This window comes from Cherax quadricarinatus, chromosome 33, assembly GCF_038502225.1.
Source record: "Cherax quadricarinatus isolate ZL_2023a chromosome 33, ASM3850222v1, whole genome shotgun sequence".
NCBI classification, from domain to species: Eukaryota; Metazoa; Arthropoda; class Malacostraca; order Decapoda; family Parastacidae; genus Cherax; species Cherax quadricarinatus.
Window position 1 is genome coordinate 23,764,815 of NC_091324.1, and position 27,500 is coordinate 23,792,314.

At 39.6% G+C, this 27,500-nt stretch overlaps 1 protein-coding gene across 4 annotated transcripts in view; it reads left to right on the top strand.

Moving 5' to 3' along the window:
- LOC128693976 (sperm-associated microtubule inner protein 5) overlaps positions 1–26,467 on the top strand; it is a 38,154-nt gene extending 11,687 nt beyond the window's left edge. For all 4 annotated transcript variants that reach the window (XM_053783930.2, XM_053783932.2, XM_053783931.2 and 1 more), the window contains 4 exons: positions 13,495–13,569; positions 21,012–21,121; positions 22,203–22,290; positions 24,631–26,467. In XM_053783930.2, coding sequence (XP_053639905.1) covers positions 13,495–13,569; positions 21,012–21,121; positions 22,203–22,290; positions 24,631–24,845 — 488 coding nt within the window. In that variant the 3' untranslated portion in view covers positions 24,846–26,467. The remainder of the gene's footprint in view (positions 1–13,494; positions 13,570–21,011; positions 21,122–22,202; positions 22,291–24,630) is intronic.
- Positions 26,468–27,500: the final 1,033 nt, after the last annotated feature.

The following is a 27,500-nucleotide window of genomic DNA, read 5'->3' on the forward strand; positions in this document are numbered from 1 at the left end:
AATGCGACGCTAGAGATTCTTCCGAACGAGAGGAAGTTTAAGATGGTCGAGTGAGAGAATAATGAAGATGGTCGAGTGAGACCACAATGAAGATGGTCGAGTGAGACCACAATGAAGATGGTCGAGTGAGACCACAATGAAGATGGTCGAGTGAAACCGTGAGTGAGATGGTCGAGTATGACTATGATTGAGAAAGTTGAGTGAGATAGTGATTGAAATGGTCGAATAAGACCAGGATTGACAGGGTGAGTGAGACCATGATTGAGGAGGTCGAGGGAAACCACTAGACCTCCTCCTCCTCCTCCTCCTCATCCTCCTCCTCTTCTTCTTCCTACGTTCATATAAATATTTTTAACAAGAGAAACAAAACAAGTCTCAGTGGACATTCTAACATGATATCATGCTAACATCAAAGACCGTAGGGGAACAATTTTTGAGGCATTGCCTCTCTATTTGAAGAACTCTTCATGGAAGGAGGAGGTAGTGGAAGGGGTGAAAGAGGAAGAGGAGAAAATATAGGAGAAAATGGAAGGAGGAGGAAGAAGAAAAACAAGTAGGAGATGAAGATGAAGAAGTATTAGAGGAACAACAATAACAACAACAACAACAAGATGATGATAATAATAATAATAATAATAATAATAATAATAATAATAATAATAATAATAATAATAATAATAATAATGATAATAATAATAATAATAATAATAATAATAATAATAATAATAATAATAATAATAATAATAATAAGAAGAAGAAGAAGAAGAAGAAGAAGAAGAAAGCGAAGATTGCTGTGAAGGATTTGCGAAGAATGGAGAGAAGGAGAAACAAAGGTAAAGAGTAAAAACAACTAAAGATCGATAGAATAAGGGAAGTGGAATAACTGATGATCGGGGAGATAGGAGAGAGGAAGGGGTGGTAACGTAAAAGTAGAGGAGAGGAGATAAAGGACTCGAGCTAGGTAAATATATAAGGAAGAAAGTCGAAAACAGCACACACACACACACATACACACTCACACACACACACACACACACACACACACACACACACACAGACACACACACACACACACACACACACACACACACACACACACACACACACACACACACACACACACACACACACACACACACACACACACACACACACACACACACACAAACCTTCTGGAGTTTTATGATAAAATAACAGAAGTAAGACACGAGAGAGAGGGGTGGGTTGATTGCATCTTCTTGGACTGCAAGAAGGCCTTTGACACAGTTCTTCACAAGAGATTAGTGCAGAAGCTAGAGCATCAGGCGCATATAACAGGAAGGGCACTGCAATGGATCAGAGAATACCTGACAGGGAGGCAACAACGAGTCATGGTACGTAATGATGTATCACAGTGGGCACCTGTGACGAGCGGGGTCCCACAGGGGTCGGTCCTAGGACCAGTGCTATTTTTGGTATATGTGAACGACATGATGGAAGGGTTAGACTCAGAAGTGTCCCTGTTTGCAGATGATGTGAAGTTAATGAGGAGAATTAAATCTGATGAGGACCAGGCAGGACTTCAAAGAGACCTGGACAGACTGGACACCTGGTCCAGCAGATGGCTTCTCGAATTTAATCCTGCCAAATGCAAAGTCATGAAGATAGGGGAAGGGCACAGAAGCCCACAGACAGAGTATAGGCTAGGTGGCCAAAGACTGCAAATCTCACTCAAGGAGAAAGATCTTGTGGTGAGTATAACACCGAGCATGTCTCCGGAAGCAGACATCAATCAGAGACTCTCAGGTAAGATACATTGACCGTGCTTTTTGTAATAGGAATAAGAAGATGAGAGATAGAGTGTGCTTCCCTGGAGCTGGTGTTGGGGACATTGTCAACAGGCTGGATAATATCATGTCAGGTAATGGGAACAAGCCCATTATCTGTCTCAGTGCTGGTGGAAATGATATTGGGAAGGGTAGGAGAGAAGAGCTGCTAGATAAGTACAGGTCAGCTATAGATTTCATTAAGTCTAAGGGAGGGATCCCAATCATATGTAGCATCTTGCCTAGAAGGGGAGTAGGAAATGAATGGTTGTCTAGGGCAATTGGTGTAAATTGCTGGCTAGACAGATACTGCAAGGAACTTGCAATCCCATTCATTGACAACTGGAACAACTTTTATGGCAAACATGATATGTATGCAAGGGATGGGGTACATCTCTCTGGGGCTGGGGTGGTAGCACTTGCAGACTCGATTGAGAAGGCCATTGGTGAAATGCCTATGATTTTAAACTGATGGAAGATAGAGGTATGGGTGTGTGTGGGAAACAAGCAGGTTGCAACACTTGGGTTGGAAACAGTAAATGTATAAAAGGCATTCAGCATGAAGTTATCAATAAAGACAATAGATCAGGTCAGCAAACAAAGGGGGACAGCAGAGGGCAGCAAGGGACTAGCTCCCTTAAGGTTTACTATACTAATAGCAGGAGTGTAAGAAATAAGATAGATGAGCTAAGATTAATTGCAAGTGCAGGAAACATAGATATTATTGCTATAACAGAGACCTGGCTCAATCTGAAAGATAGAGAGATGCCCTCTGAATGTCACATACAAGGCTATAAATTATTCCACACTGACAGGGTCAACAGGAAAGGTGGTGGAGTAGCGATGTATATCAGAGACAATTTAAATTGTTGTGTTAGACAAGATATTAAATTAGAAGCGTCAGCCACTGAATCTGTTTGGTTACAGCTTCTCGAGGGCCGAGAAAAACTAATTTTGGGTGTGATTTACAGGGCCCCAAATCTTGATAGGGAGTGCAGTAAACTTCTATGGGACGAAATTCGTAAGGCATCTACATACGAAAATGTTGTGCTAATGGGAGATTTCAACTATAGACAGATTGACTGGAACAATTTGACAGGAAATTTAGAGTCAGGTGACTTTCTTGATACGATCCAGGATTGTTTTTTAAAACAGTTTGTGACAGAGCCAACTAGAGGAAATAACCTCCTTGACTTGGTTCTTGCCAGTAGGGAAACACTAATTAATAATCTTGAGGTTAATGATGAGCTTGGGGAAAGTGATCACAAATCACTCAGTTTTAATATATCATGGAATTCCCCTAATAATGGCAATCAAGTCTCCGTCCCTGACTTTCGCTTGGCTGATTTCATAGGACTGAAAAATTACTTAGGTGGGCTGAACTGGAATGACCTGACTAAGGGTCAGGTAGGTGGTGATGGTTGCCGATATGATGCTTTCCAGGGCATAGTTCTAGCTGCTCAGTCAAATTATGTTCCAAATAGGGAAATCAGATCAAACAAAAATGATCCTAAATGGATGAACAATAGATTAAAATATCTGATTGGTCAAAAGAGAGGCATATATAGGCAAATCAAAAGAGGAGAGGGGCAATTGAGAAATCGATATATTCAGTTAAAGAGAGAAATAAAAAAGGGAATTAGAAAAGCAAAAAGAGATTATGAGGTTAAAGTTGCAAGAGAATCGAAGACTAACCCAAAAGGATTCTTTCAGGTATACAGAAGTAAGATCAGGGACAAGATAGGCCCACTCAAAAGTTCCTTGGGTCAGCTCACTGACAGTGATAAGGAAATGTGTAGAATTTTTAACACATACTTCCTCTCAGTTTTTACACAGGAGGATACCAGCGATATTCCAGTAATGATAAATTATATAGAACAGGACGATAATAAACTGTGCACTATTAGGGTCACAAGTGACATGGTCCTTAGGCAAATAGATAAATTAAAACCTAACAAATCCCCAGGCCCTGATGAACTGTATGCAAGGGTTCTAAAGGAATGTAAAGAGGAGCTTAGCACACCTTTGGCTAATCTTTTCAACATATCACTACAAACTGGCATGGTGCCAGATAAGTGGAAAATGGCAAATGTGATACCTATTTTCAAAACAGGTGACAGGTCCTTAGCTTCGAACTATAGACCAATAAGCCTAACCTCCATAGTGGGAAAATTTATGGAATCAATAATTGCCGAGGCAGTTCGTAGCCACCTTGAAAAGCATAAATTAATCAACGAATCTCAGCATGGTTTTACAAAGGGGCGTTCCTGCCTTACGAATTTATTAACTTTTTTCACTAAGGTATTTGAGGAGGTAGATCATGGTAATGAATATGATATTGTGTATATGGACTTCAGTAAGGCTTTTGACAGGGTCCCACATCAGAGACTATTGAGGAAAATTAAAGCACATGGAATAGGAGGAGAGATTTTTTCCTGGATAGAGGCATGGTTGACAAATAGGCAGCAGAGAGTTTGCATAAATGGGGAGAAATCAGAGTGGGGAAGCGTCACGAGCGGTGTTCCACAGGGGTCAGTGTTGGGCCCCCTGCTGTTCACAATCTACATAAACGACATAGATGAGGGCATAAAGAGCGACATCGGCAAGTTTGCCGATGACACCAAAATAGGCCGTCGAATTCATTCTGACGAGGACATTCGAGCACTCCAGGAAGATTTGAATAGACTGATGCAGTGGTCGGAGAAGTGGCAGATGCAGTTTAATATAGACAAATGCAAAGTTCTAAATGTTGGACAGGACAATAACCATGCCACATATAAACTAAATAATGTAGATCTTAATATTACGGATTGCGAAAAAGATTTAGGAGTTCTGGTTAGCAGTAATCTGAAACCAAGACAACAGTGCATAAGTGTTCGCAATAAAGCTAATAGAATCCTTGGCTTCATAACAAGAAGCATAAATAATAGGAGTCCTCAGGTTGTTCTTCAACTCTATATATCCTTGGTTAGGCCTCATTTAGATTATGCTGCACAGTTTTGGTCACCGTATTACAGAATGGATATAAATTCTCTGGAAAATGTACAAAGGAGGATGACAAAGTTGATCCCATGTATCAGAAACCTTCCCTATGAGGATAGACTAAGGGCCCTGAAACTGCACTCTCTAGAAAGACGTAGAATTAGGGGGGATATGATTGAGGTGTATAAATGGAAGACAGGAATAAATAAAGGGGATGTAAATAGTGTGCTGAAAATATCTAGCCTAGACAGGACTCGCAGCAATGGTTTTAAGTTGGAAAAATTCAGATTCAGGAAGGATATAGGAAAGTACTGGTTTGGTAATAGAGTTGTGGATGAGTGGAACAAACTCCCAAGTACCGTTATAGAGGCCAGAACGTTGTGTAGCTTTAAAAATAGGTTGGATAAATACATGAGTAGATGTGGGTGGGTGTGAGTTAGACCTGATAGCTTGTGCTACCAGGTCGGTTGCCGTGTTCCTCCCTTAAGTCAATGTGACCTGACCTGACTAGGTTGGGTGCATTGGCTTAAGCCGGTAGGAGACTTGGACCTGCCTCGCATGGGCCAGTAGGCCTTCTGCAGTGTTCCATCGTTCTTATGTTCTTATGTTCTTATAACTGCTGCAGCATATGGGCGCCTGGCAAACCTGAGAACAGCATTCCGATACCTTAGTAAGGAATCGTTCAAGACACTGTACACCGTGTATGTCAGGCCCATACTGGAGTATGCAGCACCTGTTTGGAACCCGCACTTGATAAAGCACGTCAAGAAACTAGAGAAAGTACAAAGGTTTGCGACAAGGTTAGTTCCAGAACTAAGGGGAATGTCCTATGAAGAAAGATTAAGGGAAATCGGCCTGACGACACTGGAGGACAGGAGGGTCAGGGGAGACATGATAACGACATATAAAATACTGCGTGGAATAGACAAGGTGGACAAAGACAGGATGTTCCAGGGAGGGGACACAGAAACAAGAGGCCACAATTGGAAGTTGAAGACACAAATGAGTCAGAGAGATATTAGGAAGTATTTCTTCAGTCATAGATTTGTAAGGCAGTGGAATAGCCTAGAAAATGACGTAGTGGAGGCAGGAACCATACACAGTTTTAAGACAAGGTTTGATAAAGCTCATGGAGCGGGGAGAGAGAGGGCCCAGTAGCAACCGGTGAAGAGGCGGGGCCAGGAGCTAAGACTCGACCCCTGCAACCACAAATAGGTGAGTACAAATAGGTGAGTACACATACACACACACACACACACACACACACACACACACACACACACGCACGTACGCACACACGCACACGCACACACACACACACACACACACACACACACACACACGCACGTACGCACACACGCACACGCACACACACACACACACACACACTCTCTCTCTCTCTCTCTCTCTCTCTCTCTCTCTCTCTGGAACAAACTGAAGAGTGATGTAGCGGAGGCAGAAATTATACATAGCTTTGGGAAGGGTAGCCCTAGTAGCGACCAGCGAAGAGGCGGGAGTCAGGAGCTGTGACTCGACTCCTGAAAACCACAAATAGGTGAGTACACACGAAAGCTTCCACGAGCTTCAGCGCCTCAGCCAGAGTGAAAATATTGAAGACGTCAAGGATCCATTAATTTATTTGGAAAAATGTACGCAAACCAATCAAGACGATAAATAGAAGAGACAAGGTAGAGAAAATAGCTCGTAGATGTAGCGGATACCATCTACGAGAGAAAAATCTAAATTTTATTTACTTTAAAAGAGCTAACGAACCGTGCAAGATTTTAAACAGAATCGACCTAGAGAGCAACTGTGATTTAGACGCAGTTGCTAAATTGCAGAATACATATCAAAGGCAAATTTTGCTGATCTAAAGTTTTCAAGAATATCTAAATGTTTTTTGTATGAATTATATCGAGCGTGAGAAGTCTTTTTAATATATTGGTTACAGTGTCTGTTATCAATTAAAAATGTGCTGCCCACGCATTGAGGGTATATGAAGAAGCGCCCTCATCTCACGTCCTAAGGGTTTGGGGTTCGATCCCCGTCACTGGTGGTATCATTAAGGCATGTTTCCTTACACCTGCTGCCCCTGTTCACCTAGCAGTAAGTAGGTACCTGGGTGTTAGTCGAATGTTGTGGGTCGCATCCCGGGCGTGGTAAACTACCTAAGATAGAGTTGGGCTCTGAAATGAGCTTAAGCAGAATAACAGCTCTTAGCCTATAAAGTTAATATTTGTAAAAAAAAAAATAACATGTGATAGTTACGCAAAAATAAAGCAAAAAAAATAAAATTAAAAGCAATATATGACAAGAAAGAAGTGAAATATATCGATAATAATTGTGGGACAACAATCTGCAGATAAACGAGATTGTTATTGTTTCTATATTCACGAGAAAACGTTAAGTCCGACTGAATAATGAAGCTAACACAAGAGGTGTATTTCTCTCAATGTATGTGTGATGAAAATTTGCTTTAATTCCTATTTTTAGGGATAAAAGTGTTCTTACCTGACGAGGAAAACATTACGAGCAGCGTTAAGGAAGAGAATGAAGTGTTTGGAAATTTACAGGGTGATGAAATTCAAGTTTGGAAGGTGATGAGACTAGAGCATCATCATACTGGCGAATGGTTTTGCCTTCCTCGTCTTCACGAAGTCGTCCTGAATAAACTGGCAAAACGTGTCACTACAAGCTGTCGCTGTCAGTCTCCGTACAACAGTAAGTGTAGTGTTGTAAATAGCATGGTGATGCTAACAGGCTGTGGTTAAAGACATTTATGTATAGTTTAGGACGTGAATTGATGGAAAGGATTCAATATAAATGGCTTTTTCAGTTCTTGTTAGGACTGGAGAAGGTAAAACGTTTACTTTTATATATGTACTCAGGTGTACATAAGTGCCTTTATCATGGAAAAGTGGAGCTTCATCTAAAAAATGCAAAATAAATTAGAAAAAGGCGAAAGTATTTTGATCTTTCATCTGCAGCCTGACTCAATATGACACAAGGTTGTTAAAGCCTAGCTTACATGAGTACCAACCCTCTGAACGGCAATATCCCCACCCCTATTCACACCTAAGAACTCACAAGATCCCACATCCATCTTTCAGAATGCAGGCACTGTACCTCCCACCTTCAGCCACACAGCATCCTCCACCCCTCCTACAGCGAGCGGGCTTTGAACTTGATAAATACCTCTTAAGAGCGAAACGTTTTCTCAGTAAAAGCGTGTTCTGAAGCAGGAAAAGGAAGAAATATGACTGAACCTAGCGGAAGAGGCCGTCATGGATAACCCAGTATCTTCATGTTTCCTGCCTCATCCTAGTTGCTGCAGATCAATTACAGTAATATGAGGGGTTACGTGCAGGGTCAGCAAACGTTCCATGATTCAGTAGGAGAAAGGGATACATTGAAACAAAACCCACTATTTAATTTCTCAAGCGTTCGTTGGGATACCAACGTTCAGAGATACAACGATATTTCAGGATGCCAGATATATAAGCCAACCATTTTTTGTTGTTATGTTGGTTAATTATAAGTAAACACTGGTTAATATACGTTAACCTAACTTATCATAACTTAACCAAATCTTACCTGGAGGATACCTGGAGAGGTTTTCGGGGGTCAACGCCCCCGCGGCCTGCTTTTAATGACAACGATGATATAAAATTTGGGTACTATGCTAGATCGGCGAAAAGTGAATGTCGAGGAAGAAAACGAGGAGGAAATAAGCACAGAAGATTAAAGACAAAGAAAGAAACAGGAAAGAAGGCAATGTTTGAGAGCTGAGAGACAAAAATAAAGAGTGTTGAATGCAGTGAGAGGGTTCAAAGGGGAAGAAAGAGAGTAATTAACAGCACAAGAGGGAGGAGTTTGCGAAGCAAAGAGGTTCTCCCCTCAACAAGGGAAATGAAGGGAACGATTGTACCAAATAATACAATCATCGCAGATGGTATCCCCAGCAGGGACCCATCTGGAGTCAGGAGACGTCATCATCAGAGTTCAGCATTACCCTCGTGCCTTCTTAAGCTTTCAATCTTTCTCGGTGAGTTTAACTCCTTGAATTGCTTCCCTTTCATATTTACTGATCCACCGTAGTTAGTTTCACTCAGTGAGCAACATAGCGACAGCGATCACAAAAGAGACAGACAAGAACAGATAGATGGGCTGTGCGTATCGTGCTTACCGAACGGAAGATCGAGCATCATCGCACTGGTGAGTGAAACATCCCACTGGTGAGTGCAACATCGCACTGGTGAGTGTAACATCACACTTGTGAGTGCAACATCACACTGGTAAGTGCAACATCATACTGGTAAGTGCAACCCCACACTAACCATTAGAATAACATCCAACTTTTGTTAACTTTCTTAAGAAAGCGACTATTCAAGGGTTCTGGTGTAGACCTTGTTAATGACGGGGGCTGCAGAAGGTGAGCAGAACATAAAGTATCCAGGTGTGCTAAAAATACAGCATTAAAAGCTACGTTTAAAGCTAAGAGCAGGTGTAAGGTGGGGTGTTGTTACAAGGTCACCATCACTATATATATATATATATATATATATATATATATATATATATATTTATATATATATATTTATATATATATATATTTATATATATATATATTTATATATATATATATAAAATATAGGGAGGTACCACCTCTAGAACTGTCATGGGGACCCTCATCCTCAGAGAAAAGAATAAACTTGCTTCAGGGAAAACTCAAGATTCTCCCTGAAGCTGTTTGAGAATTTTCTCCTACCACCCCCTATATTATGTATGTATATTTTATTTAAAGACAAAATACATTGACGAAACATTCACAAAAATATGATACAAAGTAAAACAACATAGGTAACTCAGAGCTACATCTCGAATACTTCGTCCAGCTCCCCTGCGGTGGGCCGCGTGCCCAGAATGCTGCAGGCATTTCCTCTCTGGATCGCAACACTGAGTCTCTGAAAGAGGAAGCTGGTCGCCCTGTGGTCCTTGGTTTCTATGATGAGCTTTTCACCCAGCTCTTTGAGGAACTTTAGAGCACACTTGCCCCATGCTCCAAGGGTCTCCGACCCTATTGGAATGAAGTTATAGCAAGGGGGAAGGTCTTCATATTTTCGGATCTTCTGGGTCTCCCTGTGGCTGGCAGCTCCACCCCCTTCCACTACAGAGTATGGCAAGTAGGTGTCTGCCAATGTGGCAGCACAGGTGTAGTCCCAGGCAATCTGCTTTCCATCCTTCCAGGGTAGCATAGTGGCTCCATCTATATATATATATAGATATATATATATATATAGCTCATCCCTGAGCGAAACTTAGCTCCGATGGAAGGTTTACGCCTCTCTATACCGTAGAGTTTATAGAGCGCACATAAAAATAGCTCTAAACCCCGTAAAGAAAGAGTAGCATCAGTTCACTAGCACGGTGGAACCTCGTCTTGAAAGCGTGCTCAGTTTAGTGGTTCACAGAAATGATGATGAAATTGGTCAACTTAATTTTACCAGAGCGAGATACATACTCTTTTTTTTTTTTAAGGTTCCCTGATTCGTAAACTTTCGAAATTATTTTTTTTCTTTTTTTTTTTTGGGGGGGGAGGAACTTCCTAGCACTAATCTTAGTTTTTTTATAAGTGGCTGGAGGGAGGAAAGTGGGTAAGCTGGGGTCGTTGATGTCTTTGACATTCAAGTAAGTTTTATGTCTGTGATTGATGCACCGTCTGCTAGACGGGTTATGATTGATGTACTGTCTCCCTCTCGGTGAAGGGATGGGGTTGTTGATAGACCATCAGCTAAACAGCGGGTTATTGATGCTTGGTGTCACCTGTCGCAGGTGACACCAAACATCACTCAGGACAGATGAACATTACCCGCCACGAACAAACACACACACACTCACTCACCCACTCTCTTTTTCTTTTCCCTCTCTCCGTTTCTCTCCTCTTCACCCCTTAACCTTTCTTCTTCCCCTACTATGTCTTTCCCTATCTTCCTCCCCCTCCCCCTCCTCATTACAATGAGTTCGGTCTTTTCTCTTCTTTCCTTCCCTTTCCCGGCCACATAATTTTCGACTATAATTGTCCTTGGTCAAGTAGTAATCACCTACACAAACTAATTACCATCTTATGCTTTTCCTAAGAGAAGACAAACTCTTTTAGTCTCACATTAACTACCCCGTCCTCCAGATGCCTGCTTCCTCCCTCTAGGTACCTACAGCCTCCCTCAGGGTGTGTACCACCTCCCCCAAGATACATACGATGTTTATTAGAGTAGAAACCATCTCCCTCAGGAAGACCTTCTTCCTCCCCTATGCTACCTAACATCTCTCTCAGGGCACCGAGCATCTTCTGACATCGTTCTTTGAGTTTCACAATCTACTCTGAAACAAAACATTGCCTCTGTGTGATAATGTACAAAATAATACGAGGGTTCACACTTAACACCAGAGGTGGTACATTTAAATTGATCTATAATAAATTTAATATCTTTATTTGTACAAGTACATGTACAAGGTATACTGACCATAGCTAACATTAGTGACATACCCGCTAGTTATGCGAAGCTTTTCGGGCAAATTAGGTTTTTTGTCCCAGGATGCAACCCACACCAGTCGACTAGCACCCAGGTACCCATTTTATACTGATGGATGAACATGGACAGCAGGTGTCTTACGAAAACACATCCTAATGTTATCCAGCCGTACCGGGGATTCGAACTCCGGGCGGCCTCATTGTGTGAGCTGAGTGCGCTAGCGATCGAGCTATGGGAAAGGCTCAATAGGGTTACAGTTCGTGCCGATGACGGAGACATGAGCAGAAGTTCTGTATCCAGATATTTTCTTTTAGAAGTCTCGTAACACAGAAGTATACCGCTAGACCTGCTGCTATAAGGACCACGGTTCCAGCGTACCTTTCATCTTTTTGTTTATTCTACGATATATGTACACGTACACTCTATAGCAAATTTATTAGAACACCCGTCTAGTACTGGGTGGGGTCTCCTTTGCTTCCAGAACAGCCTGAATTTTTGGTGGCATGGATTCAACAAGGTACTGGAAACATTCCTTAGATATTCTGGTACATGTTGGCATGATAGCATCATGCAGTTGCTACAGATTTGTCGACTGGACATTTATACTGCGAATCGCCAAATTCTGACCCTTGCCATCTACATGTGGCAGCGGAAACCACTATTCCTCAGAGCAAACGACGTTTTTCTAATCTTCAACTGTCCAGTTTTGATGATCCTGTGCTCACTGTTGCTTCAGTTTTCTGTTCTTAGCGGACAGGCGTGAAACCCGGCGTGGTCTTCTTCCGTTTTACCCATTTACTTCAAGGTTCGACGTTTTGTGCGTTCAGATATGGTATTTTTCATTCCACTATTGAATTACTCTCAGGTTCTTGTCAGATTGAACAAGTCTGGCCATTCTCCTCTGATCTGTTTAATTAACAAAGATTGTCGCCCACAGAACTGACGCTCTGTAAACTTTAGAGACTTGTCCATGAACAACGGACATCAGTAACTTCTCATTACCATGACTCCATGTTTCTAGCCATTGAGGTGCTGTCACGTCATTGGCTGGTTAAATACTTGCATTAACGAGCAAGTGTACAGGTGTACTTAATAAAATGTACAGGTGTACTTATTAAATGTGCCACTGAGCTTATATATACATTTGACAGTGAAATTGATTAATTTTAAAGACTTATCAGTTCAATAATTTCACAGAATATTATAATTAACTCTCAAATTTGAAAATGTGTTTAATATCACGGTGAACTGCAGAAAATGGTGCGTAGGTCATACACACACACACACACACACACACACACACACACACACACACACACACACACACACACACACACACACACACATATATATATATATATATATATATATATATATATATATATACATATATATATATATATATATATATATATATATATATATATGTATATATATATATATATATATATATATATATATATATATATATATATATATATATATATATATATATATATATATATATATATATATATATACATATACATATATATATATATATATATATATATATATATATATATATATATATATATATATATATATATATATATATATATATATATGTATGTATGTATGTATATGCCTGTATGCAATAAGATCACAGGAAACAGATGATATCTGAATATGCAAAATAACCAGTGAAAAATGAAATTCCAAACGCTTTCCTGATTTTTCACATTATATGAGAAATCACAAAATTTATCACATAGCAGAGATGGAATTTCACTATGTTTTGCCGTGGTTAATTTTGCATAAATGTCATATATTTGTGTATGTGTCACTGTACCAGTTAATGTGTGTGACTGTGTTTTTAAGTAGGCCTGTGTGTGTATGGCTGTGTATGTGCGTATATGCCTGCCCCTCTATGGCTGGGTATGTATATGTATGTCTAGGTCTGTATAGTTATGTATACGTATATATGTATCTGTATATCTTTAATGTATATATATTCCCGTGTCTGCATAGTGAGCTGCTTGTCAGCATACATAATAACGTGTGCCCTAAACCACGCTGTAATCACTGAAACACACCGTGTGCCCTGAAACTACATCGTATTCCCTGAAACTCCGCTGTGTTCCCTGAAACCACACCTCGTGCATCCCTACTAACAAAGTGTGTATTTTAATTTCCAGACAATATTATGGGTGAGGTAGCAAGACCCCGGACACCGCTCTTCAACAGTCGACCTTACATTGTGGGCTACTCTGGTAAGCAAATTTTATCTAAGGAATGAGACGCTATCTTCGTTATAATTATTATTATTATTATTATTATTATTATTATTATTATTATTATTATTATTATTATTATTATTATTATTATTATTATTATTATTATTAATGTTAATTTAATTATTTTAAGACCGATACATTCTAACGATACATTTTTGATGAGACTTGCTAATATATATTGCAAAATAGGCACCTATTAATAAAAAAAGGCATCGATTTTTTTTAAAAATAATCCCTTATAAATAGATAAGTAATACGATAATTGATACCTATTGCGAAAATATGTACTAACAAAAATAGGCACTTATTACGAACGTTGATACCTTTTACGAACATAGATACCTATTACAAAAAGTTATGTAAGTTTCTTTACTGTAAAGTATCTTTGGTTTATCATTTATCCATTTATTCTCATTTATTCAATTTATTTACTCACGAATGCCGCTTTCATTGAAGACTGAAATCAGTAAATACGCTCTTATTTGATTAACATACACATGATGCCCTTGTAGCACTCTGGGAATTAATTGGAAGTTAACTGGGAATTAATGGAATATTAACTCCGTATCATCTCGGCTTTATTTTTTTTAAGTGTAAAATTAGAGAGGTTCATGTTTTTTTTTTTTCATTTTCCAGGATCACTTAATTTGTGAATTTTTGTTACTCGGGTTTATGTGTGTCTTGGGAGGGTTGAGCCGCTGCTCTTGGGCCCCTTCTATATATATATATATAAATTTTTGTTGGCAATGTATATATATATATATATATATATATATATATATATATATATATATATATATATATATATATATATATATATATATATATATATATATATATATATATATATATATATATATATATATATATATATATATATATATATATATATATATATATATATATATATATATATATATATATATATATAAGGAATTCGCAAGAGCAGACGAAATATACACAAACGCTGATCTCTGGCCGATGGAGACTCGAACCTACGAACCTTGGAACAAGGTACGTTGATGCATGCAGGAGATGAGATGAAAAGCTGTAAGCCTTCTCCCTCAAAAGAGCTGGCTGCCTTGCATCAACGTCTAGCGTGAGCTGGACACCAAGCTATTGATCCAGTGTGGTGAGAATGGTAAAGCACTGCGTACCTTGTTCCAAGGTTCGTAGGTTCGAGTCTCCTTCGGCCAGAGATCAGTGTTTATATATATATATATATATATATATATATATATATATATATATATATATATATATATATATATATATATATTAAAAAGTCGGCCGTCTCCCACGAGGCAGGGTGACCCAAAAAGAAAGAAAATCCCCAAAAAGAAAATACTTTCATCATCATTCAACACTTTCACCTCACTCACACATAATCACTGTTTTTGCAGAGGTGCTCAGAACACAACAGTTTAGAAGCATATACGTATAAAGATACACAACATATCCCTCCAAACTGCTAATATCCCGAACCCTTCCTTTAGAGTGCAGGCATTGTACTTCCCATTTCCAGGACTCAAGTCCGGCTATATAAAAATAACCGGTTTCCCTGAATCCCTTCACTAAATATTACCCTGCTCACACTCCAACAGCTCGTCAGGTTCTAAATACCATTCGTCTCTATTCACTCTTGTCGAACATGCTCACGCACGTCTGCTGGAAGTCCAAGCCCCTCGCCCACAAAACCTCCCTTACCCTTTCCTTCCAACCTTTTCGAGGATGACCCCTACCCTACCTTCCTCTCCCTACAGATTTAAACGCTCTCCATGTCATTCTACTTTGATCCATTCTCTCTAAATGACCAAACCACCTCAACAACCCCTCTTCAGCCCTCTGACTAATACTTTTATTAACTCCACACCTTCTCCTAATTTCCACACTCCGAATTTTCTGCATAATATTTACACCACACATTGCCCTTAGACAGGACATCTCCACTGCCTCCAACCGTCTCCTCGCTGCTGCATTTACCACCCAAGCTTCACACCCATATAAGAGTGTTGGTACTACTATACTTTCATACATTCCCTTCTTTGCCTCCATAGATAACATTTTTTGCCTCCACATATACCTCAACGCACCACTCACCTTCTTTCCTTCATCAATTCTATGATTAACCTCATCCTTCATAAATCCATCCGCCGACACGTCAACTCTCAAATATCTGAAAACATTCACTTCTTCCATACTCCATATATATATATATATATATATATATATATATATATATATATATTTTTTTTTTTTGTTTTGTTTTTTTCAACAAGTCGGCCGTCTCCCACCGAGGCAGGGTGACCCAAAAAAGAAAGAAAATCCCCAAAAAGAAAATACTTTCATCATCATTCAACACTTTCACCACACTCACACATTATCACTGTTTTTGCAGAGGTGCTCAGAATACAACAGTCTAGAAGCATACACATATAAAGATACACAACATATCCCTCCAAACTGCCAATATCCCAAACCCCTCCTTTAAAGTGCAGGCATTGTACTTCCCATTTCCAGGACTCATGTCCGACTATATGAAAATAACCGGTTTCCCTGAATCCCTTCACTAAATATTACCCTGCTCACACTCCAACAGATCGTCAGGTCCCAAGTACCATTCGTCTCCATTCACTCCTATCCAACACGCTCACGCACGCTTGCTGGAAGTCCAAGCCCCTCGCCCACAAAACCTCCTTTACCCCCTCTCTCCAACCCTTTCGAGGACGACCCCTACCCCGCCTTCCTTCCCCTATAGATTTATATGCTTTCCATGTCATTCTACTTTGATCCATTCTCTCTAAATGACCAAACCACCTCAACAACCCCTCTTCTGCCCTCTGACTAATACTTTTATTAACTCCACACCTTCTCCTAATTTCCACACTCCGAATTTTCTGCATAATATTTACACCACACATTGCCCTTAAACAGGACATCTCCACTGCCTCCAACCGTCTCCTCGCTGCTGCATTTACCACCCAAGCTTCGCACCCATATAAAAGTGTTGGTACTACTATACTTTCATACATTCCCTTCTTTCCCTCCATAGATAACGTTTTTTGACTCCACATATACCTCAACGCACCACTCACCTTCTTTCCTTCATCAATTCTATGATTAACCTCATCCTTCATAAATCCATCCGCCGACACGTCAACTCTCAAATATCTGAAAACATTCACTTCTTCCATACTCCATATATATATATATATATATATATATATATATATATATATATATATATATATATATATATATATATATATATATATATATATATATATATATATATATATATATATATATATATATATATATATATATATAACAACCACTCTGAAAGAATAGAGAAATTCCAAGCGCTTTCGTGGCTACTCACATTATCAAGGAACTATGATAATGTGAGTAGTCACGAAAGCGCTTGGAATTTCTCTATTCTTTCAGAGTGGTTGTTTTGCATATTCTGAAATCACCTGTTTACTGTGATCTTATTGCATATATATATATATATATATATATATATATATATATATATATATATATATATATATATATATATATATATATATATATATATATATATATATATATATATATATATATATATATATATATATATATATATATATATATATATAATTTTTACTGCATACTTCAATGTTTCAACAACATTTTCACTGGCTGCAACAATCTGCATCGAATCCAAATTTAGAAAGTTTAGAAGACGTTTCTGTCGTTCCTGAAACCATTATCAGGAATGTGTCTCACTCCCTGCCTTGTGGACCATCTGTCGTACCTACTTGTGAATTCGTTCTTGAAGTTCGACTTCAGTAAATCTCACCTTTAAAGAAATCTACTCGCCCAATATCGGCTCACTGAAACACTCCTTTGTCTCTCTTATTGGGATTTCTAGTTTTATTAATGGCCCCTTGGTTTGTACCCTCTCATGTCAATCAGTCTACCAGTTTTTATTTTGTTTGTCTCTGAGAGAAGGCGTGTGAGAAGCAATGGTGTGTGTGTTTGTGTGTGTGCGTGTGTGTGTGTGTGTGTGTCAGAAGTATGAGAGGAGGTAGGGTGTGAGGGAGTGAGGAGCATGTGAGAAGTGAGGATGTGTGACCAGTGGGAGTATTGTGAAAAGCCAAGAAAAGCATCGAATAATTTTTTGGGGTGAAATACACTCGTCTTGTGGAACTCTTTGGACATAACCTCGAATGGTAGAACTCCAGAATAAACGTAGAAGCGAGTGATCACCCAGTTAAAACTGAATGAAGCCAAACCAGTGAATGAAATCCCTTTAACACCAGATTGCAATACAAGCCAATCCACAAACTAACTCGTTCTGGCAATAACCTGTTGTTACAGCTACCGCGAAGAGGCGTCCTCCAACGGGTCATAATAACTAGATTCGGAGCGACATCTTCAGTCAACGGCTGAGAAGACTAGTCAACCAGAGACAGTAATGAACAAACTTTGACACTCAGCATCCAATCGTCCATCGCTCCGCTAGCGACTCCTTCGTCAGTGCCGCTGACTTGCTTAAATATTGCACAGTTCGATGACTGCTTTTCACTTGAAGTGTGATGAGACAAATACTCGAGTTTTATACGCAGTGCATCACCGTCAAGATCAGCGTTGGAATCTAGTGGAGGCATAAAGCGATCTTATTTGATTTTAAGTGTGCGGGGAAAACAACGATTCGTGATAGGTGAGAGATAACAGTGAGGGCAATGATCAGGATGTGTTTGCGTGTGTATGTGTGAGAGAGAAAAAGAAAGAAAGAGATAGAGACGGCGACACTTGACACATCAGTTCATAACCTGCACAGTTACCATCACTCCTTCACTTTTCAAGCGGCGCGAGGTAACGATAAGAGCCTTTGCTGTCAGCACTTCTGGTATGGGCATCCATGTGAAAACAAAGTCACAACTGTTCTCTTATTGGAAAAGTTCTCGTGTGGGCGAGGGGGGGGGGAACAATGGTTGACAGCGTCCGCCATTCACATCTTGTTATTCTGGTTGCGGTTAACAAACAAGCAAGTGGGCTGTTCATCCATCATTGATGACTAAACAGACCTCTCTGTATGTGCAACTTGCAGAACACACACACACACACACACACACACACACACACACACACATACACACACGCAACACACTCCACATCACCTTGATAAAAAAAACTCATTACGGACACTCATTACTTGCATAAACTCATCAAGAAAATAAACTATCACTAATTAAGTCACCTCATCACATATACAAACCTAATTATAAATTATATTCCACACGTACACGAGCATTCATAAAAATATGTCTACTAATCATATAGAACATCCGTAATGAACTTATATAATTGAACTTAGAGTTAATCAAACAGTTCTCATCTAATAAGCTGTGAAATTCACTTTGTTTGACTTTAACAAAAATAATCCATTTTGGTTTCAAAATACACTCAAAAACATGAAAAAAAAAACGCTTTTTGCCTGGTAGTTATTATCATACTGACCTGACCATCCACTCATTTCAAGGTATCAAACTGATCTGGCAATCCTATAATCTAAAGTTGAATTTGCTGGTTAAACCGATTTACGGAAGGTCGCTTCATCAGAAAGTCAAAATTACATCACCCCTCCCCCACTCTCTTTCTCTCTCTCTCTCTCTCTGTAATAGTGACTCCAGAGCCATGGGTGACTTACTAGCAAATTCTGCTCACGTCACTGCACAATGAATGAGCTATTGATTTTTGCAGATTTTTTCTCTACTTTCTTGAATTGCATCACTAGTTTACTGTCTCACTGCACTGTATCTCAGGTTTACTGTCTCACAGCACTGTATCTCAGGTTTACAATGTTTCACACCACTGTATCTTGCATTTAGAGTGTCTCACACCACTGTATCTCAGGTTTACAGTGCCTCTCAACACTGCATCACGGGTTTACACTGCCTCTCAACACTGCATCACGGGTTTACACTGCCTCTCAACACTTCATCACGGGTTTACAATGCCTCTCAACACTGCATGACACGTCCACACTCTCTCACGGATTTTGAAGTTGGAATGTTTGTGTGTGGATGTTGTCCATATGATAAGAACCATTAATATTATGATCAAGTGAGAGGCGGATGCCTTGGCACGAACACAAACAAATGGGGAAGAGACGGGGGAGGTTGAAGAGGGATGTTTAAAAGGGATGAAGTCAAGTATACTTGATGGTACCAGAGCTTTAGAGGCATCATAGTGAACCAAGTGAGAAAATTATTATTATTATTATTATTATTATTATTATTATTATTATTATTACTGATGTGTTTTATATAAGCATTAATCATAAAAAAATTAGCATTGCTAACACTGAAATTTCTATTTTTTTTGGAGGAGTAAAAGACCATTTTATTATCAGTATTTCGTAACAGTATTTTTTTTTTAATCATTATTACTCTTCGCTAATTATTTTGTTTTCTCTCCCTTTCTGTCACTTTCTCTGTTCCATGTTCACCCTGCGTGTTCTGTGTTCAGCAACAACTTGTTCAGTACGTGTGTTCCTACAGTTCTGTCTATGTCAGTCCAGGAATATTTGTCGAATTCTTCTTTATATTATCTCTTAAGTTTTAATATTTTTGAGAATGCTCAATCGATATTTGTGTATCAAATACATTTTTTCTGAAGTTTTTGGGGGCCAAATTTTATTTATTTTTTTGTCTTTGTCTATTCAGTTTGGCGATTTGATTAACATTTTTTTAAGGTGACTAGATTTTAAATTGACGTAACTACAATTTTTCCCATAAAACAATGTCTAAATTTTAGACATCGTCTTGTGGAAAGGATACTTGTTTTTCCGTCCTCAGGTTATTTCGACTTTATTTGCTTACCCTTTTCCGTATTTTTCTTCACTTGATGTTCATATTTTGAGAGGATGTGGTACACATCCTTCATATTTTCTCAACTCTGGAGGTTTTCTCATCAACTGTTTCCTCTGCTGTGTATTTCTGCATGTTAGTTTATGTTAGTTTTAAAGGTCTTATCTTTTTTGTATTTACCTGTACTTCGTTAACTGTAATCTGTAATTCTGGTGAAAAGTTTGGTTTTGCTGTCTAATCAGTTAGAATATTTTGCTCCTCATATTTATGCTGTGGATGGTAGTGCAAGAACATATCCATCATGTCGACGGTAGCGAAAGAATATATCCATTCTGTGGACGACAATGTAAGAACATATGAACACATATGGGATCATCCAACTCCTTGCGCATTGGGAATGGTTAACCAGGGTTAATAAAACGAGAGGGATCATAGCTCCATATTCCCTGGTTCATCGAGTCCTTAGCCAGTATCAGGGCATCCGTATTTACCAGGTTGGGGTCCAGGAGCTAAGGCTCAGCTACAGCACTGAGTAACACTTTTCTACCTTCCCCTCAGGCTACATCCCAGGACTCATGTTCCGCTACGGCATGACATTCGGGAAGGCAGCAGAAGAAAGCATCAGTCTGTACATCCGTCAGCAGGCAGAGCGTCGCAGCAGAGAGGAGGTGAGACACAGCACAGAGATGGGGGCACAGCTGAGGTACAGCTGAGGCAGGTGAGCCTCCAAATGCCCCTCCCCTTTCCGTGGTATAATGTCAAACACAAACAAGACAGTGAGATATAAATGCAGTATAAGACAACGTTTCTCCCTAGTAGCGAGTCTTAGCAAGTCAGGAAGGTAGAGAGCACAATTATACTTTAGTCACACCAAATGATCTATTATAGAATGACTAAGGACCCAGGACCGAAACGTATCCAGTTAAAATGATAAATAGAGAAATACTCATACAATTAATTTTGTCTCATTTATCTTATTTCTTACTCTCCTACTATAAGTATGGTAAATCTTAAGGGAATTACTCACTTACTGCCCTCTGTTGTTTTTGTTTACCAAGGTTCAGTGCGTTTATTAGCATCTATGATGAACAATGTATTTTGAACAAATCTCTGGCAATTTTTGCTGTTTACATCTATCGCACTGTAACCTTTATGTTTCACACACACACACCTCTATCTTCTATCAGTTTAAAGTGTTAGACAAATCAACAATTGCTCCATCGACAGAATTGGCTAATGCCAACACTCCTGCCTCAGAGAGATGTACCCCTTTTCTTGCCTACATATCACGTTTGCTATAGAAATTGTCCCAGTTGTCAGTAGATAGGAATACAAGTTATTTACAGTACCTGTCTAGCCAGCAGTTTACACCAATTGCCCTGGACATCCAATCGTTGCCCCTCCTCTTCTAAGCAATATGCTACAATATATTTTACCTTTAAATTACCGATCACAAGAATATTCCCACCTATATTAACAGAGACGTTAGTCACACATTTATCCTCGCTGACCATTGAAGTTCATTTGTCCTGGAGAACAGAGAGGCTCTTCTAACATTCTTCACTTTGAGAAATAGATCTTCCTCCTCCTTCAGCACCTTGAATTCCGACACTTAAGACACTACAGAAGCAGGGTAGGGTGCTCAGTAGCACTCCACACTAATCCCCTAAAGCAGGTCAAGACAGGTAAGACCTGTCGTTTCCGCAGACCTCAGAGAACGGATCTCTGACCATGTTGTTTACATGACAGGTGAAGCGCTCCCGCTCGCTGCCCAGAGTCAGAGCCAAGAGAACAGACTCACAGGTCATAGAGGACTTCTATAATAAGTATGGACTCGGTGAGTACTGAATGTTGTTAGTCGTAAATAAGTAGTGGATGACTGTGGGTCAGTCCGAGCAAGGAGTGTTGCAGACTCGATTTTACGTCAGCCAAACACGGATGATTGTATGAACTAGATATTTAACATTGTAATAATTAACTACTAAATATTGTAACACTTGCTGCCTGAACTGCATGAGATGCCATGATGAAGTACGAAAAGGGAACACACACACACACACACACACACACACACACACACACACACACACTGGGAGCAAACTTCTCAGTTTCAATAGAAATATGCAGAATTTCCGAACTATTCTACCAATAAATTATTTAGTTCTCACTTTTGTTCTCATACCCAACAACAGCAGCAGCAGCTCTACACAAGTTAATAAAATAACCGTATGATCGTATGTGTGTCTAGGTGGGGATGATCCAGGTATTCCTGTTATTGTACTCCCTATTGTATTTTTTGTCTATATATTTTGTCTTTATAGAAAGTCTACATAGAATAGAGAATATAAGGGGTGGTAGGAGAAGACAATATTCAAACAGCTTCAGGGAGAACCATAAGCATTCCCTGAAGTAAGCTTATTCTTTTCTCTGAGGCTGAGGATCCCCAGTACAGTTCCAGAGGTGGCACCACCTATCTATCTATCTATCTATCTATATCTATCTATCTATCTATCTATCTATCTATCTATCTATCTATCTATCTATCTATATATATATTATATATATATATATATATATATATATATATATATATATATATATATATATATACATGTATATATATACACTTAGAAATTTCAGACTAGTAAGAAACAGAAAATTGAAATCCATGGTGAACGTGAACATTTATTTTCTAATCATCATTAGTGTTAAAAACAATGAGAACAATTACCAAGCAGCATTGCTGCTCTATATCAGAAGCAAAAACATTTTATTTCGGCAAAATTGTTTCATCTGAAAGTGTTAGCAATATACACAAAATAAACTAACATAGTTATATACTCAGTGGTGGAATATATCGCTGTGTGAACTTTATGGAGGTGCTAGAGCTGTGTAGTTGACGTCTTATTTTAAAGTTACACAGAGACACAGGAGATACAGGAGATACAGGAGACACAGGAGACACAGGAGACACAGGAGACACAGGAGACACATGACGGTGACATAGTGACGCAAAAGCTGTTATACAAACATTTAATGATGCAGAGCCATTGTGCGTAAACGGTGACATGTTGACGCAGACGCAGTACAGATGAGAGACAAATCCACAACCAACCTCTCGGGTTTGCTTTAGGTTATATCATGAAGAAAAGGTGAAGTGGTGAAGGAAGAGGCGACCTCCCGTCCATAGGAAATCACTAACTGATGTCACTGGAGAGAAATGCAATACCGACCCAGAATATCTTGTTACATGTGTCATCTCACTGCCTCAGTCACCGATAACTCGTCTGAGTGCAAGCCAATACATCATTTCTCTTTCCAATACTTCATTAGTATTAAACTCTTAAGGGAATGCGATAAACCCGCAAGGAGCCATGCAAGGTCTGGGGAATGGGAAGCAGCCAGGCTCTGTCAGAGGAATGGGAGGGTAGCTCAATTCCCTCAGATTCAGAGACCTTTAGCGGCATCTAAGTGCGTCCCTTCTGAGACAGGAGGGAGCTGGGAAGAGGGATCTTCCCAGTTGTTGGGTTTTATGTCGAATTTTTTGGAGACCAAAAAAGTAAAGCATTTAAGAGAGAAAATTTAATGTTACGTAAGAAATGTATTTTTTGTTCATACTTATAAATCAGTTGTTTTGGAAATATATTTAAATGTGTGTGTGTGTGTGTGTGTGTGTGTGTGTGTGTGTGTGTGTGTGTGTGTGTGTGTGTGTGTGTGTGTACTCACCTATTTGTACTCACCTATTTGTGGTTGCAGGGGTCGAGTCTTAGCTCCTGGCCCCGCCTCTTCACCGGTTGCTACTAGGCCCTCTCTCTCCCCGCTCCATGAGCTTTATCAAACCTCGTCTTAAAACTGTGTATGGTTCCTGCCTCCACTACGTCATTTTCTAGGCTATTCCACTGCCTTACAACTCTATGACTGAAGAAATACTTCCTAATATCTCTCTGACTCATTTGTGTCTTCAACTTCCAATTGTGGCCTCTTGTTTCTGTGTCCCCTCCCTGGAACATTCTGTCTTTGTCCACCTTGTCTATTCCACGCAGTATTTTATATGTCGTTATCATGTCTCCCCTGACCCTCCTGTCCTCCAGTGTCCTGTCCTCCAGTGTGTGTGTGTTTCTGATATTGACCTTTGTGTTGTCTATAATTCTTATATCGAATCATCTGTTTCTTTCAGATGGTCGAAGCAACCCCAACTACCCTCCACTTCCAGGCTACACTGGTTACATCCCCAAGATGAAGCCCACTGACTTGGGCATCGGTAGAACCTTCAGCGCCGCCGCCAGGAGAGGTCTAGCTCAGGTGACCGTAGCTAGAGAGCAACGGGAGGTGTTGAACCCGCAGCTACATGTGGCTCTCCCCACCAAGCACCATACTACAGCACCCTCCTAGTCCCCAGGGGGAAGGAAAAACCTCCTTCAAGCCTCCACACGAAAACACCGCGTTCTCAACACGCCCATCACGCCCACACGAATCAGCAGACAACACGCCCACACGCTGCTCCCCATCCCTTTGTATAAGGGACACCACCTCACGCCATACTGAAGACCCGTTCAGAGTCTGGCACAGCGAGTCACCACGCCACACATGTCTTCGTTTGCTGGAGTCTTTCATCGTATTAATGCATGAAGAGCAAGAGCTCAGCTTACTGCCAAAGCCACTGATTGTCTTATATTCTAAGCACACACAAATACATGTCATACTTCTTTTCTCTTCACTGCATCAGTGTTACTGCAACACACAACTGCTGCGCTGCTCCCGTGAATATATCGTAAGTTTCGTTTTTCTTGATCTTCCGAAGGACCAGTCGATTGTTGTGTCACTTATATCGTTACTCATAAGTCAGGAAGAAACTCGATGACTTCACCGTTGATAATAATCTCTTATCTGGGATATTTTGTAATACTGATCATTGATTTAGAAAACCTGTCGTGCGTACCTCTGAGCAGTATTAGGCGAGAATTTACCTCATTCAGCTATGCATGCTAACCTCTTTTCCTGCTATTTCTCATTCTACACGCTGAAGTTCAAGTGTTGTAATGCATATATACGTTCATGTTCACGTTTATTCATAGCATTTTCACTCAAAAACTACATAGTCGAACTCAAACAATAACTGCCATTTCTTGAAACACTGCGCTTTTCTAATAGCTTAGAAAATATGAAGCTAATATAAGTCAGCCAACCACAAGAAAACTAATGTGGCGCATAAATGCAGAGCATCATAGAAGCAGATTTAAGCACAAAATTGACAAGACTGTTCGGTGGTTCCTGCCAGGTAGTCAGCTAGTTGGCTATATCTACAAGAGTCTAGAAACTAGAAAAACTCAAATCAACAAATGACATTTTAATGGAGGATAACAGTGATTAATTATGTGTTTTTTTTTTTAGTGTTCCGTTAGAGAAATACTCAGCACGTTCAAGAGGAGAAAAAATATATACTTGTAACCAGGGCATGTTTGAAATTTTAGGCTTATGTGGTGTGTGGTGATTTTGTCAGTACTTCGAGTGTGTGTGTGAGTTTGGTCTACCTCGCAAGAGAGGCACGAGGGATCTCACCTCGTTATTGGAAAGGTACAGACTAATTCAACCCTGTCAGTGGCAGATTTAAAACCATTTATAGCTTCACCGATAAGCTCAAAGCTGAAACAGATTTATCACTAACAATTTGATGCCTGACAGCGTGGAAACACTGTTGAATACAAAGCTTGATTCATTCATTTCATTGTTAACTTGACAACGGGTGTATCTTTGTCACTGACAAGCTGAAGACTTGGTCAGAGCTTAACATGGCTAAGTGCAAGTCTGATCCAATTGTGTCGCTGGTGCTATTGAAGCAGTTCCCCGCCTCTGGTCCAAGAAGCCTCACACACGTCTCCAAAGTATCAAGGTTTAAAGCACTTGTTAATAACAGTCACTCAGAAGGTTATATTTCATTAGGGTAGACGAAATTACTGTTTGAATTTTGTTATTAGTTTTAAGTCACCTGTCCTGAAGCTGTTGATTTTACAAGCCACGTTTATGAGTATATATATATATATATATATATATATATATATATATATATATATATATATATATATATATATATATATATATATATATATATATATATATATATATATATATATATATATATGCTGAAGCGAAATCTAAAGCTTTATTTAAGTGGTTATATAAGGAATAAGAAACTTATAAGTTTGCTAATGATGCTGAAGTTATCCTTTATAAAGACGTCCAAACATCTCAGAAACTGTGGTTAATGTTTATTTTGGAAGACAACATCCCCTTGTGTCCCCCATTATCAGTGTTGTTCTTCTCTTTGTTACTCTTTATCACGCATTTGCCACCCTTTGCCATCCCTATCCATTCTTCTCCCACTACGCGCTCGTACTAAGATGCCCACCAACTTCGGCACTTGGATCTGTTGTATTTCCTCACAGCTGCACACAATACTTCCGTCTTTCAAAGTGATTTTACGTTACACGTAATTCTGATTACCAATTTTATGTTACACGTAACTGTAATTTCCAATTATTGCTTGAAATTCCTGTGGCTTTACTGGTACTCATTGTAGGGAATATCTTGTTTCTTAGGCACGATAGGCTGTGTCATTATTTCCTGCTAGTGATACCGAGTGCCTTCCCTCATCCTGCTATGCCGTGTTGGCACCCGTGTTAGCCCTCCGTGGCATCAGTGACAATACTTGGGGGAACCCCCGCTGCTCGGGCTGCCATCCCCTCCCTCCAATACGGCTTGCAAATGCTGGCTTATTATTCTCTTCCTGCCGTGCTTATTTCCTGCCATAACAGAAATATTATTATTGTATTTCATGGGGAAGCCCCAGGGGAATGCGAGATTCAATGCGAGGAAGAGGAGATTAGCTCCAGTTCTTCGGATCAAGGGCCCCTCTACGGGCATCAACGCATTCCCTCCTTGAAGGATGCCATATTAGAATTTTAAATTTGCGTGCGTGAGTGCGTGCTTGTGTGTGTGTGTGTGTGTGTGTGTGTGTGTGTGTGTGTGTGTGTGTGTGTGTGTGTGTGT